At 36.5% G+C, this 14,336-nt stretch overlaps 2 protein-coding genes across 2 annotated transcripts in view; one reads left to right on the top strand and one right to left on the bottom strand.

The window, feature by feature from the left end:
• The window catches only part of LOC123870278 (organic cation transporter protein-like), a 41,299-nt gene that overhangs the window by 674 nt on the left and 26,289 nt on the right, over positions 1–14,336 (bottom strand). The window lies entirely within an intron of this gene.
• Positions 451–13,260, top strand: LOC123870461. The gene is made up of 14 exons (XM_045913786.1): positions 451–1,196; positions 1,984–2,218; positions 2,927–3,182; positions 3,537–3,865; positions 4,465–4,759; positions 6,087–6,268; positions 6,805–6,967; positions 7,616–7,907; positions 8,697–8,931; positions 9,316–9,571; positions 9,927–10,252; positions 10,653–10,947; positions 11,565–11,746; positions 12,139–13,260. Exons 1-14 carry the CDS (start codon positions 961–963, stop codon positions 12,304–12,306), a joined length of 3,450 nt encoding a protein of 1,149 aa, XP_045769742.1. The 5' UTR covers positions 451–960; the 3' UTR covers positions 12,307–13,260.

Here is a 14,336-nt window from a genome sequence, read left to right as displayed (position 1 = left end):
TTTCTTAAAAATAACAATAAACCCTACTGAGAACATTTTATTATTTTTGATATAAAATATTACTTCTCTGAGATAGATAATGAAATCAAATGATATATATATACGTGAAAATTTAATTAAATCAGTTCGATGCATTTTGAGATCATACCTATTATAGTTTTTTCAAACAGTACCTATTGGGAAGCTTTCTGTACACACTTAATTTAAATTAGAGACTCGTGTCTGAATCAAATCAAAAATAGATGCACACATTGTTTGACGACAATGCAAAGCAAGAATAATAATGATTTCTAAATTAAACCATAGTATAGCTACCTATACATTACACATACATATTATTATACATAGTAGTATAGTGTTCTGGAGTGGAGACCGCGTACCGGTAAGCGAGTGTGGGACGACCTCCAGCCCGCTGGACCGATGACCTGAAGAAGGTGGCGGGGAGCGGGTGGATGAGGAAGGCGGAGCACCGTGTTTGGTGGCGCGCTCTTGGAAAGGCCTATGTCCAGCGGTGGACGTTTACAGGCTGATGGATGGATGGATGGATGGATATAGCTACCTATTATATGGTTTAATTTATCGCCATTCTGTCGTAGATTTCACATTAAAATAGATCATTCATACCTTAAAATTAATTATAGCATATAGCAAACCAATGTATTTGATATTATAAATTAACCAATTTAATTTTTTAGATTTCATCTATTCATTTATCATTCCAAATTATTCTTTTGTCGATATCAATTATTTTAAATTCAGAGATAGGCGCTACTGGTTGCACCACCGTTAATTCTGTTGCAACCATTATAACAAAATAAATTCTTAGAAGCTAAAAGGTATGTAGTTAAACAAACTGATGATTGACCTAATTGTGTACATACAAACTCATTCGTCCAAGACTCTCGGACGAGAGCGTTGCGTACTCCGAAAATAGCTGAAGCTTTCGTACATTTTAACTAAATGCCTGAAGAACGCAATGTAATGGATTCAACAAACGCGGACGGGAAGGAAAGTGTAGTGAATAGAAGAAAACAGAGTGTGTTCGAAAAGCCTCTGGATTTGGATGATGTTTTAGTGAACGAGCTTGGGCAGCTTGGCTGGTTTCAGCTGCGAATCATTTTATTGGTTACTATACCGATTATAATGGCTGCATTTATGAGTGAATATATATTTTCTGCTGCTGCAATACCACACAGGTAATTAATAATTACTAAATAATCATCACCATCATGAGCAATCTATCACCGGCCCACTACTGAGCCCGAGTCTTCTCTCACAAAGAGAAGTCAAAATCATTTATTCAAAGTAGGTACAGTTGTACTCCTTTTGATGGTCGAAATTGTTAAATTACGATATAGTAGTTATAATTAATTACGTAACTTAAAACTAAAGCTACGAGGGTTCCACCACGCTGGCTAAGTGCGAATCAGCAGACTTCATACACCATTTAGAACATTATGGAGAATTCTCAGGCACGCAGGTTTCCTCAGGAAGCTTTCCTGCACCGTTAAAGCAAGTGATATTTTAATTGCTTTAAACGTATAGAAGATGTGCATTCGTATGCAGTCGAAATTCCACGGACATTTACGATGCGATTTGCCTCCTCGTTTCTAATTCAAACCGCTGGGATATGGAACACCCCTCTGGCATCAGGTTTCTCCTTTAATTTTTAATTTTTTTTTTTTAAAGAATATTAGTCATTTTTTAATCATGACTAACATTTCCCCTCCAACTAAGCGTAAAGCTTGTGCTAGGAGTGGGTACGACAAATAGTGCAACGGGTGGGATTTGAACCGCCGACCTTTCGGATTTCAGTCCGCTCCTATAACCGTTGAGCTATTGAGGCTATAATTTTAATGTTGTACCTTCAAGTCCAGAACAAATAGGCATCTTCTGAGCTAGGTTTCTCCATCTTAGGCTGCATCATTACTTGACAGCATGTCTGGTTGCAGCCAAGTAGCTACAAATTAAAAAAAATTATAGGTGCTGGATACCAGAATGTAATGAAACTAGTAAGGAACACAAATATGACCCTGAGTGGATACTAAACGCGGTGCCGCAAACGAGTTCTGGATTCTCCAGCTGTCAAAGGTTTGCCTTTCGGACTCTTGGTGCTTATGGTACCCTGGACAGCTGCCCAGCTGTGTTGTTCGATCAGTCCAAAATTGAAGAATGTCAAGGTTATGTTTACGAAAATAACAATTCAGTTGTTTTTGATGTGAGTACAAAATTCTGTTCTAACTGTTAAGAATTAACTTTGTTTTTAAAACATGATTTTACTATTTTTACTTTTCATGCAAAGTTTATCTCAAACAGTGTCTGTGGTGCAGTCGTTTATAACTGCAGACCTTCACTTTCAACAGCTGTTAGTTATTTGTAACTGCTTGTTAGTTTAACATAACGAACCCATCCCATAATAGCACATTCCCATCTGATTGCAACGTTATTTTTCCCTAACATTTTTAGTATACGTCGGAGTCTATAAATTATGTTGTAGAGCAATTATAGAATATTACTACGAACTACAAATACAACCATGGCTATTCGTACAAAGAATGAAAAGCTTAATTTGCTGTAATCCGCTAAAAAACTCAAATCTGTATGGTACAACATGCAACATGCGACATGCACCACCAGCCCTCCCAATGCTAAGCTAAAATCTTTTAACTGGCTGACTGGCTTTTCCTGCATGGTAAGCATGCAGGAAAAGTCAGCCGCCAAGCAAGCCACGCAACACCTAAGCAGTGGAAGGTGGGTGGTGCATGTCGCATGCTGCATGTTGTACCATACAGATTTGGCTTTTTTAGCGGATTACAGCAAATTAAGCTTTTCATTCTTTGCCTATCATGGACTTCCGCAAAGTAACGCCTGCTTCTATACCACTTGTTACGATTATCTACAGAGTAATTTCTTGTACTGTTTCCAGTTTGACCTCGGTTGCCGAGACTGGCTACGAGCTTTCGCCGGCACGCTGAACAGTATCGGCATCTTGCTAGCCATGCCCATCACGGGCTACATCTCGGATCGCTTTGGCCGCAGATTCGCACTCGTGGTCAACGTGATTAACCTCAGCCTGATTGGCCTGATTAAAGCCTTCTCCGTTAACTACACCATGTATATGATACTGCAGATTGTGCAGACCACACTAGGCGCTGGCACTTTCAGCTCTGCTTATATTTTTGGTAAGAAAATTCAAAATATTTTTATCCAATTAAAATTTAACAAGTACTTTTGAATCATCAAGTGCATCTGCCACTGGTTTGAAATGCCTTTCCTACCAAGAAGAACCAGCAAAAACTCGGTGGTTGCTCTTTTCAAAGATTTGATATATAATTGAAGTCCCGGGCATTGCTGGAGCTACAGGTAAAAAAAATCGATCTTTTTTTAAATCTAAAGGCAGGTTAAAACAGGTCTGAACTATGTTTTAAGCAAATCTGTGGAACCACTTAAAGATTATCATCTCGTTTCTCAGCCACCTATTTTAGGAGTGATTTTTGATTTTTCCATAACATTATTATTTTTGCTTAATTTCCCAGCCGCTGAACTTGTCGGTCCAAAATATCGCGTGCTAACAAGTGCCACGTTATCATCAATATTTGCAATAGGGCAAGTAATTCTTGGTGTAGTGGCGTGGCTGATCCAACCTTGGAGGTACATGCTCGTGGCCCTGCACATACCAGGGTTCATCATAATAGCATATTACGGAATATTGTCCGAGAGCATCCGATGGCTCATTTCAAAAAGAAGATTTGAGGAGGCGAAAAAGGTTTTGCAGACTGTAGCGAGAGTTAATGGGACACAAATAAGTGAGAAGTCTTTGCAAGCTCTCATGAGTTCTTCTGAATCCCCACCACCTAAATTAAATGTAAGTTAAGTTTTCATACGTTATCTACTTGCTTGCTTTAATTTTGTTGCGTTTCTTACGCGTACTTTATATTAACAGCTTAGTCCACGTATCTTGTTTTTATCGATTACAATTATGATTAAAAATCATCAGATTTGAAATAATATTTTTATGCAGTGCTTACTTAAGTATTAGCTGCTGTTCAAAATGCGTTTGCGACTTGCACGCCATTTATTGCATGTTATACTTAGTAACATTTCATACACTTTCGCGCAAGTATCGACAACCGCAATAAGTTTTATCTAAATTGAATGAACTTGAACAATACGCGTATGCATAATTGCAAAGAACGAACAATCAAATGGACAGACAAACATTTATTTTATAATCATATAATGTAAGCTTTTTCGTTTATGAAAAATTAAACGTAATTTTTGTATAAATTATTATTAAAGCTAGGCACAAAACATATTACAAATTACGGTTCTTACCACACCGCAAATAAAGATTTCTTGCAAAGTTTGTAGTATGGATTGGTAACCAATTGATCCTGCGATATTATTATATCCAAGTATACTTAATTATATTGTTTGTTACTGAGCAAAACATTATTATTGCAGGACGGAAGCCCAAGTCTGATCCGTTCAATTCTACGCTCACCAATATTATTGAGACGAGTTTGCACGACGCCGGTTTGGTGGATCACCACAATCTTTGTCTACTACGGTCTATCCATCGACTCTACCAGCCTCTCCGACACCATATACTTGAACTACATCCTGACTTGCGCTATAGAGATTCCTGGCTTCTATACAGCTGTGTTCCTTTTGGATAGATACGGAAGAAAAGCTACCATATCCTCTGGATTCTTTTTTAGTGCCGCTTGCAATATTATTTTTGTTTTCATTCCTAGTAGTGAGTATTTTTATTTATTAGTTATCCACCCATCTATCATATCCCATCGCCGGCTCGCTACTGAGTACAGGTTAATTACCTCTTAGAATGAGAAAGGCTCACTATACTGGTCAAATGAAGATTGACAGACTTAATAGAACATTATGGCGAGCTTTCAGGCATGCAGGTTTCTTCACGATATTTTTTTTCACTGTTAAAGCAATTAGTTTTTTTTTTTTCCTTACCATAAAGCTCCATTATATAATGGTAGCTTTATTCCTACTACAATCTAGCCTATGGGCTAATAAGTAATTTTATTCTAGCTTAAACTTCTACTTATGAATAATTTCTAAATCTAATTTCAGTCCAATAACTGTCCTTAGTTTATTCTAATATGCTTACAGTCCACTATGTTATTGTGACCTAGATAAAAGCAATTAGTGATATTTAATTGCTTGCAACCAACTTGCCCTACGTCCAAAATATTAAAGGTGCGTGTCCAGGATCGAACCCCAGACCCCAGAATACGAGGCCGATATCTTAACTACCAGGCTACCACCACTTATCGTTATCCATATACGGGTATTAATTAATAATTGCAATGATATTACTAAGTATAACGTTGTTGGTTTGTATTTATGATTAGTTAACAGTCGTAGACGGACTTCATTTTTCTCCCAAAGAAGTTCCACAATGATTTAAAATGCACAAAGATTTGATCAATTCCACACAAACGATGTTGTAGGGTTATGAAAAGCTGGAAAATTATGTTATTTTTTTGTTAATGTGTTCTTTATGAATATGTATGTAGAATGACAAAAAAGAAGGATCAAAGAGAAGATGGATGGATTGCGTGAAAGAGGATATAATGCGTTGACGGATGAAAGAAGCGAGTGAAAGAAGACGTGTTGTACCGACCCCACATAGCGTGGAATAAAGACAAGAAGAAGAAGAAGTAATGGTCTTCTTCAATCTTGATCAACCTTCAATAGTTGTTCACAATATTGTCCATCTTGCAATAGATAATAAACTTGTTGAGTCGACACAACTGTTTGATGCATCGTGCTCAAAGTTTCATTGAACTTATTACTTTATCAATTGATATCTAAATTGGGACTGATTTGAAGTACCTACTGTTAATAATGTTGAAACAAGTACTTTGTCCAATTCTCAATACTCGTTGCAGTAATTAAAATATACCTAAACAAAGGACGAGAGGCTCTGTGTATAGGTTTTTGATGCGCAGTTTATTTATTTACACTGTTTTAATTTATAGTCGCTGACCGTTCTTTCCTGTGTTGGGTACAATTATACGCAGAGAAACTTTCAGCTTTCAATTTTCTTCCAGATTTGTCCGTGTTTCGACTGATTGTCTTCCTGTTGGGAAAGTTCGGCATATCGATGGTGATGACATCGCTTTACCTGTACACCTCGGAACTGTATCCTACAGAGTTCCGACACAGCCTCCTCGCTTTCTCATCCATGATCGGACGAATTGGGTCTATCACTGCTCCACTTACTCCTGTACTTGTAAGTTGTATTTCTAAAACTATATTAAGTACTATTGAAGCCGTTTCTAGATAAGAAAGCCGCGCGTTTCTTGTTCGCTTAAGTGCCCTCTATAATAATTCCATTTCTCTCGTGTTCAATGCCCTCTATAAAATATTTCAGCCAATGCCCTAATGTAGCCCTTGTTATGTGAATTGAAATCATACTCTGGTCTGGCGGGTGTCTTCAGCCGTGGCTAGTTACCAACCTACCCACAAAGCTATGCCGCTAAGTGATTCAGCGTTCCGGTATGATGCCGTGTAGAAACCAAAGTGGTATGGTATGGTATGGTAGAGGGTATGGTAAAACTACACTACCCCTTCCAGGTTAGCCCGCTTCTATCTTAGGCTGCATCATCACTTACCACCAGGTGAGATTGCAGTCAAGGGCTAACTTGTATCTTTAAAAACATTAATCAGTTATATTACATTTGTCGAAAACTGGGCTATTCTTTTGGATGCTAAATTCTAAAAAATTACCAAATGCTACTCTCAGTTGAGCAAAATTATATATTTCAGATGGACTATTGGCACGGCATCCCGTCAATGATGTTCGGTGGTATGGGCATCCTCTCTGGTCTGCTGGTGCTCACGCAGCCTGAGACTCTGGGAACTAAAATGCCGGACACCTTAGCAGAGGCTGAAGCTCTAGGCAAACCTGAATCAAAGCTGCAGCATCCCAGTTGATCTCGCTTCTTGACATTATCTGTCTATTTCTCTTTTGTATAAGCACTCTCTCTATTAGTGATATTTTATTCATAGTAGTTAAAAATTATGATTAAATCAGTGATATTTTATATGGTACCTACTGAAATGTTTTGATTTCTTAATGACCGTGATGTAACTAATTAGACCCGATAAAAACAACTTTTAAACAATACATCCTGAATTATAATCTAAAAGATAACATCATAGGTTTTAGATAAATGGTGTTTTACTTACGATCTACATGATATGGTTCAAATGCTCACTTATCTTGATCTTATTACGCTAATTGATAACGGTATAATATAATATTATAATGATCTTGCTTATTTCATCTATCACACTCTAGGATGCTACAGCACAGCTATTATTTACGAGTAACAGACCTTTTGATTAAATTTAAAAAAAATATTAGTATAATTAAATTATTGTAAATTTAATAACATTCAATTACCATTACATATAATCATACTAATTAATATTATAATGACAAACACGTGAATTTTTTAAGTTAGATAATATTATTAAGGAATCAATCACTTTTTTTATCAAGCCCAAGGATCAAAGACTAAATAAAGATAATATCTACACTGATTGTCGTTTTGTGAAATTAATCTAACTTAGTAACTCATTAGTAAAAGACTAGTGGTTGAAGGCACTAGTCAAATTACGAACACGATGGAGCCTCAAAATGGTTTGAATAAAATGGAGAGTCCAACATTGGATCGAAAAGAGGATCTGAAAAATGGACGTGAGCCTGTAACTGAAAAACCAGTATCTTTAGATGATGTACTTACAAATGAACTGGGACAATTCGGGCGGTTTCAATTGAGGAACTTCCTTCTAGTGGCCGTGCCAATTATAATGTCCGCTTTTATGAGTGAATTCATTTTCTCCGCTGCAGCGATTCCTCACAGGTAAAGTTGTAGTGATCACACTATCACACTAATATTATAAAGGCGAAAGTTTGTATGTGTGTGTGTGTGTGTGTGTGTGTGTGTATGTTTGTTACTCCTTCACGCAAAAACTACTGGACGGATTTGGCTGAAATTCGGAATGGAGATAGATTATACCCTGGATTAGCACATAGGCTACTTTTTATCCCGGAAAATCAAAGAGTTCCCACGGGAATTTTAAAAAACCTACATCCACGCGAACGAAGTCGCGGGTATCAGCTAGTATTGGATAATTGATATTTCTCTGTATATAGGATTGGGATATTGGATAATTTTAAATCCTGCTCAATAAACGCTTTCACTGCCTTACAATCATAAATATTGTATTCCTCACAAAATATTTTTCTGCGACTACATCTGTGAGATACGTATCGTACACGCCAGACTTAGCTATATTAAATATTTTCACGAAATATGATTTCAAGATATCCTTAGTTAGTTTTATTATTATTTAGTTACTAGAGGATGCCCGCGGCTTCGCCCGCGTGGATTTTGGTTTTTGTTAAATCCCGTAGGAACTCTTTGATTTTCCGGGATAAAAAGTAGCCTATGTCCTTCCCCGGGATGTATCCCAGTTTTGTACCAAATTTCATTAAAATCGGTTCAGCGGTTGGCCCGTGAAAACGTAGCAGACAGACAGACAGATACACTTTCACATTTATAATATTAGTATGGATTTTCAAAAAATATTCCTCTAATAGCCCTGATGATTTTTTTTACTTAAGTGAATTTTTAATTTTGATTTTTTAGATGTCGGATACCGGAGTGTGGTGAAAGTGGCAAAAGACACGAATTTGAACCCAAATGGATCTCAAACGCGATACCTGCATCGGGGTCAGGATTCTCCAGCACCCAGAGATTCGCTCCCAGCAACATTGGCGTGAACGGCTCTTTGGACAACTGTCCTGCTGAGCTTTTTAACCCAAATGTCTTAATTAGTTGCGATGGATTTGTTTACGCTAGATTTGATTCAGTAGTTTATGATGTAAGTGTGTTTTCAATTTCTTTAATGGCTAGTAAACCATTATTTGTTTGGTACAAAATTTTTAACAGTGCATAATAAATTTTGTTTAATCTAAGGTACGCTGACGAGTTGTTAATATTGCCTCAGTTTTACAATCTGTGATATTACATATTTTATGATGTAAGACATGAATGCAAATAAAATGAAGAATAAGCACTGAGTACATTTATGTTTTTTAACTTTCGTTGGTGTTACATTCTAAGATATAATTTTCCTAAAATCCATCGATTTTTTCATAATTATAGTATGTATGTTCAATGATCAATATGGTTAGTTAGACATTGAATTGTATTACATTCCCTACATAATATATGTATTTAAATAAAGTTCATATTTTGTTTCCAGTTTGATTTGGGAGGTCAGGAATGGTTGCGAGCTTTATCAGGCACCTTGAACAGTGTCGGTACATTGTTAGTGCTACCTATAACGGGCTACATCTCAGATCGCTTCGGTCGCAGGATCGCTCTCGTCATTAGTGTGTTCAACTTGGCCACCATTGGTCTTATCAGAGCTTTCTCTGTTAACTACCCGATGTATTTGGCTCTACAAATTATTCAGACCACTTTGGGTGCAGGAACTTTCAGTTCTGCGTATATTTTTGGTATGTTTTATTTTTTCTTTATTTCAATGTCAGGGCTTGGCTACAATTATACCTATTGTAAAATACAAAGCAATGTCATGCTGACATATGCACAAGCTTGCCTAGAAGGTGCCATTTTAATGTTATACTTTGAAGATACTCAAATTGTACTTGGCAAAAAATTTCCTCCGTAATTTCAGATTTGACTTGTCGATTTTTTGGTTTACCATTTTTATGTAAATAGTTACCTTCTAGGCAAACGCCTCTCATTTTAGGCCACATCAACATTTCCCATCAAGCGTGATTTTGGTCAAGCGTGGGCTATCGTGATTCATAATAGATTCTTCTTTTTCTAATTTCGATGATTTTATTTTAGCTGCTGAGTTGGTTGGCCCTAAATATCGTGTAGTATCCAGTGCCACATCAACATCGATGTTTGCGTTGGGACAAGTCATCCTTGGCGGCGTAGCTTGGCTGATTGAACCATGGAGATACATGATCATGGCTCTCCACATCCCCTGCTTCCTCATCATCTCGTACTACTGGATCCTCAGCGAGAGTGTCAGGTGGCTACTGGCCAAACGGAAATTCGATGAAGCCAAAATAGTTTTGGAGAAAGTAGCTAAAGTTAATAGGAAACAGATAAGTGAAAAATCCATGCAAGGGCTGTTAAATCCTCCGCAAACATCTGACCAAACTAAGGTAATTTTTTAGTTTTAGTTATCAAATTTTAAACCATTAAAACTGGCCAATTTTTTTTAAATAACCAAGTGGTGATAGCCTAGTGGTTAAGACATCGGCCTTCTATTCAGGAGGTCGTGGGTTCGATCCCGGGCATGCATCTCGTAACTTTTGAAAGTTACGAGACGCGTGTCTATGCTCTAAGCCCTTCTCAATCTGTGAGGAGACTCATGGTCAGTAAACAGATAGATAGGAGACTTTATTGCACATAAAACAAGAAAAAACCAAGACTAAACAAGAAACTATATTAAACTAAAAACAATTGTCTGCAAAGGCGGCCTTATTGCTTAGAGCAATCATTCTTAAAATCTACGTTATTTCAAAGTATCTATAGGTAAAATTATTTTAAACCTACTTTCAGGAGGGAAGCCCTAGTCTCATCAAGGTTATAATCAGCTCTCCAGTCTTACTCAGACGAGTATGTACCACTCCTATCTGGTGGATAACTGCCACCTTCGTCTACTACGGCCTGTCCATCAACTCCACCAGCCTCTCCGACACAATGCATCTGAACTACATCTTGACGTGTGCGATCGAGATCCCAGGGTTCTATACGGCTGTGCTGATTTTGGACAGGATTGGAAGGAAGGCTACTTTGTGCATAGCGTTCTTCTTTAGCGCGGGTTGTAATATTGCCTTCGTTTTCATTCCAAACGGTAAGACTTCTTGATTCTTTTTATATTTTTTCATATTTTTTCGTTGTATATTGATGACTAAATGATGCCCGCGACTTTGTCCGAGTGGATTTGGTTTTTCAAGAATCCCGTGGGAACTCTTATGTTTTCCAGGATAAAAAGTAGCCTATGTCCTTCCCCGGGAGATAAGCTAGCTCTGTATGAAATTTGTTGGGCCGTGAAAAGCTAGCCGACAGACAGACAGACACACTTTTGCATTTCAGCTAGTTTTATTTCATCAAGTAAACCTAGTACCTTACTCTGTAGTACATTTCGCTTTGTGAACAAGAACTTCTTTATCTGAATGGTTAATTGATAAGTGCGCGTAGATATTTGGTCACCGTAAACAAACCTGATACTTTCGCGAATTTTTTTTTTAAACCATCAAAAACATAACATTATTAGAAAAATGTAGTAACTCTTTTTTTTACTCTATCTCTTTTTTTTTTTTTGGTTTTTTATTTGTACCATAAAGTTGTAACAATAAAGATAAAAATAAAGAAAAAGTGGTCAGGGAAGCACTTATCTCTATGAGATCTCTACCAGTGACCCCTGGCAGTGCGAGAGGTTGTAAAGGTTTATGTTATTATTCCTAACAGATCTGTACGTGTTACGGCTGGTAATCTTCCTGTTGGGTAAATTCGGTATATCGACGGTGATGACGTCAGTGTACCTGTACACGTCAGAGCTGTACCCTACGGAGTACCGCCACACCTTGCTCGCCTTCTCGTCGATGGTGGGACGCCTCGGCTCCATCACCGCACCTCTCACTCCTGTACTTGTAAGTATATACCTCCTTGATGTCCTGTCTGTCCGTCTGTCTGTCTGTTCGTGTCCATCCGTCCGTCTGTTGTGTCTGTTAAGAAAACCTATAGGGAACTTTTCATTGACCTAGAATCATGAAATTTGGCAGGTAGGTCTTATAGCACAAGTAAAGGAACAAATCTGAAAACCGTGAATTTGTGGTTACATCACAAATAAAAATTTAAATGTGTTTCAATTTTCAAAGAAAGATAACTATACCAAATGGGGTATAATATGAAAGGGCTTTAGTTTTGATTTATTGCTATGATTTGCCCTCATTGCCCTCGCTACGCGAGTGTGACTCACACTTGGCCGGTTTTTACGATATTACCTCTGTAGTTATTTTATAGGAATCATCTTATTTTACAGATGCAATACTGGCACGGCATTCCATCCATGATGTTCGGTGGCATGGGCATTCTCTCTGGTTTCCTGGTTCTGACGCAGCCTGAGACTCTGGGCACTAAGATGCCCAATACCCTGGCCGAGGCTGAAGCTTTAGGGAAACCAGAATCTAAGATTGAACGCCCAAGTTGAATTTTATGTCTCAAACTTTTGGATTTAACTAGATATAATTATGTGAGTGTTGTGCGTTACGATAAGAATAGGATTTAAAATGTAAATAAGTAGAGAATACAAAATCAATCTGAACAATATTAAAAACTAACTAATACCCAGATGTGTTGATATTTATATATATTTCTGTTTTGAGTCAATCATCATTAAATTCTTATCATCTAAATCTACAAGCTTTTTCAGAAGACGATTCAACTTTGTTCTTTGTTGTAATTTATATATTTTAGGTATTTATATTGTATAAATTTCGTAATGCAGCTGTGTTTTAACAGTTATTAGAATGACCATTGATAGACCAATAGCTAATATTTTTGTAAATCAAGACCGTAGTTATATGTAGGTATAATAAATTAACATTATATTAGATAGATGCCAAAAAAATACAGATTATTATGAAAAATAATTGAATATTAATCGATTTGTAATTAATTTAGTCATAGAATTTCCGTGATTGATACATAGGTATTAGATATTCAATCGATTGATCAAAAGTGAAGATAATCTGTATTGATCGTTTAAAACGTCACGGATTATCAACCGTTATCAGAACTAATACTATAGTTGCCACACGTTTGTATCTTTTAATTTTATCAATACATATTTTGTTCATGATCAATTTATCAATTATTATTGTTACTATACAATCAGAAAACGTACCAGGTGCACCTGGCATTTAGAATTGTGAAGCATTAATTAGTTAGTTACAAAGAAATTTAAGTTTCTAATTCCATGAGCATTCATGATTTATTGTTATATTTAGATTATACTTATGGTTATAAATGTTGAGGCATGTAACGAAAATTCCGATAGTGGTTCGATAGTTTTATTCAAACTAATATTGATAATACTTGAGTAGGTAAAAGTTAATTAAATGTTTTAGATAGACGCAATGTTTAAAATAAATGTAATTTAATACTCAACACTAATATCTAGGTAATTTATGATAAAGTTAGGTTATTAATTTATTAAATTTTTATTTGTTAGTAGATAAAATATTTTTAATTAATTCCAATGGTTTAATTTTTGGGTAATTAATTTAACTTAGTTGTCAATTTTAGGAATTCAACATTTTAAGCCTGAAGGCTGGGTGAACTTAATCCTTGCAAGGTCACTGTTCTGATAATATTATACCAAGTTACTTATCTAAGAAAAATATTATCGACCTCCTTATCTTCATCGATGGTATTAGGTAATTAAAATGCGTAAATTATAATAAATGCGTATAATTCACTACAAGCGTAACAAATTACATAATTAATTGCAGTTATATTATTATTTTCCATTATTTACATTGCTTTAGCTAAACTAACAATCTAATCAGTTTTACAAAATACTTAATTAAACTAAGTGAGAGAATTGTTAGATTTACTACTTAAGATGGCACTAATTTAATAAATAAAAAATGAGCTTGAGTTATGTTTTGTGTAAGTATAGATTAATCACCATTAACCCGTTGCCGGCTCACTACTAAGCACGGGTCTCCTCTCAGGATGAGAAGGCTTTGGCCACAGTCTACCAAGATGATCAAGTGCAGATAATATTATGTAAACTTCACACAATATTTTTGAGAACATTGTGGAGAATATTAGGGAATGTTAATGTGAAATGTGCTTTCTCACAATATTTACTTACACTGTGTGTACAAATTTTATTATTTGACAACAATAACACTTAGGGCTGGCGCATAGGTATATGGCGGAGCGCAGCGCAGAGCATGCCCGCGAAGTTTTCTAATCGCGTGACACATTACGCGAATTTGTACCAGAGAATGCGTGGGACTGCGCGCGGATGCGCGAGTATCCGCACGGATGCACAATTGATTTTAGATATTACTAGCCGATGCCCGCGACTTCGCCCGCGTGAATTTAGGTTTTTTGAAATCCCGTGGGAACTCTTTGATTTTCCGGGATAAAAAGTAGCCTATGTGCTAATCCAGGATATTATCTATCTCCATTATGAATTTCAGCCAAATCCGTCCAGTGGTTTTTGCG

This window comes from Maniola jurtina, chromosome 12 (genome assembly GCF_905333055.1).
Source record: "Maniola jurtina chromosome 12, ilManJurt1.1, whole genome shotgun sequence".
Taxonomy (NCBI): Eukaryota; Metazoa; Arthropoda; class Insecta; order Lepidoptera; family Nymphalidae; genus Maniola; species Maniola jurtina.
Note: the sequence above shows the minus strand (reverse complement) of the source record. Positions and strands in the feature narration are given on the sequence as shown.

Coding starts and splice junctions, on each gene's coding strand:
- LOC123870461 (XM_045913786.1), top strand. CDS start 961: ATGCCTGAAGAACGCAATGTAATGGATTCAACAAACGCGGACGGGAAG. Junction 8,932..9,315: donor TTGATTCAGTAGTTTATGAT/GTAAGTGTGTTT, acceptor TTTTGTTTCCAG/TTTGATTTGGGAGGTCAGGA. Junction 10,253..10,652: donor AAACATCTGACCAAACTAAG/GTAATTTTTTAG, acceptor ACCTACTTTCAG/GAGGGAAGCCCTAGTCTCAT.